Below are 637 nucleotides of genomic sequence, written 5' to 3' on the forward strand. Positions count from 1 at the left end.
TCATGATTTTTGACCTACATCTTCAATCAAATTTAGTGGCAATGACTGAAATTAGGAAAATAAGTACAATTGATTGCTGAAACAGCCAGACAGTTGGAAGCCAAGTGAGGTTTGTTCAACAAGAATCAACCTGATAAATTTGATCCCTATCTTTTTTCAGATACTTTTGTGGAGAAAGATGAAGTTAAGTCAGTGTCAGCAATGGTGGGAGAAACTGTCACGCTACACACTGATGTCACCGAAATACAGGAAAATGAGCTGATATGCTGGAAGTTTGCCGATTCCAAAGTATACGAACTCGCTGAATTTTTTGTCATCGCTAAATGGGATAAAACAAACAATGAGGAATACCTACATGATGACAAAAAATTCAAAGACAGCTTGCATCTGGACCACAATACTGGATCTCTGATCATCACAAACGTCACACCTAAACACTATGGACATTACAAACTGCACATCACCAGTGAGGGACGGAAGATCTCAAAGACGTTCAATCTTGTTGCTCATGTGAGTATGTCAAGTCTTTCACATCCTTCTTCATGTAAATCACACCATATATACAATCACTGCATCCCAAATTAATCAGAGAACATCAAACTCTTTCCTTGTTTTTAACCTTTGCTTTTTTTTTTTT

At 37.2% G+C, this 637-nt stretch overlaps 1 protein-coding gene across 1 annotated transcript in view; it reads left to right on the forward strand.

Annotated features, from left to right (window-relative positions):
* LOC107566360 (uncharacterized) overlaps positions 1-637 on the forward strand; it is a 7,008-nt gene that overhangs the window by 5,912 nt on the left and 459 nt on the right. Inside the window, exon 8 of the mRNA XM_016251795.1 lies at positions 161-510. Coding sequence (XP_016107281.1) covers positions 161-510 — 350 coding nt within the window. The remainder of the gene's footprint in view (positions 1-160; positions 511-637) is intronic.

The sequence above is a fragment of the Sinocyclocheilus grahami genome, unplaced genomic scaffold (genome assembly GCF_001515645.1).
Source record: "Sinocyclocheilus grahami isolate Dianchi unplaced genomic scaffold, SAMN03320097.WGS_v1.1 scaffold1070.1, whole genome shotgun sequence".
Lineage (NCBI taxonomy): Eukaryota > Metazoa > Chordata > Actinopteri > Cypriniformes > Cyprinidae > Sinocyclocheilus > Sinocyclocheilus grahami.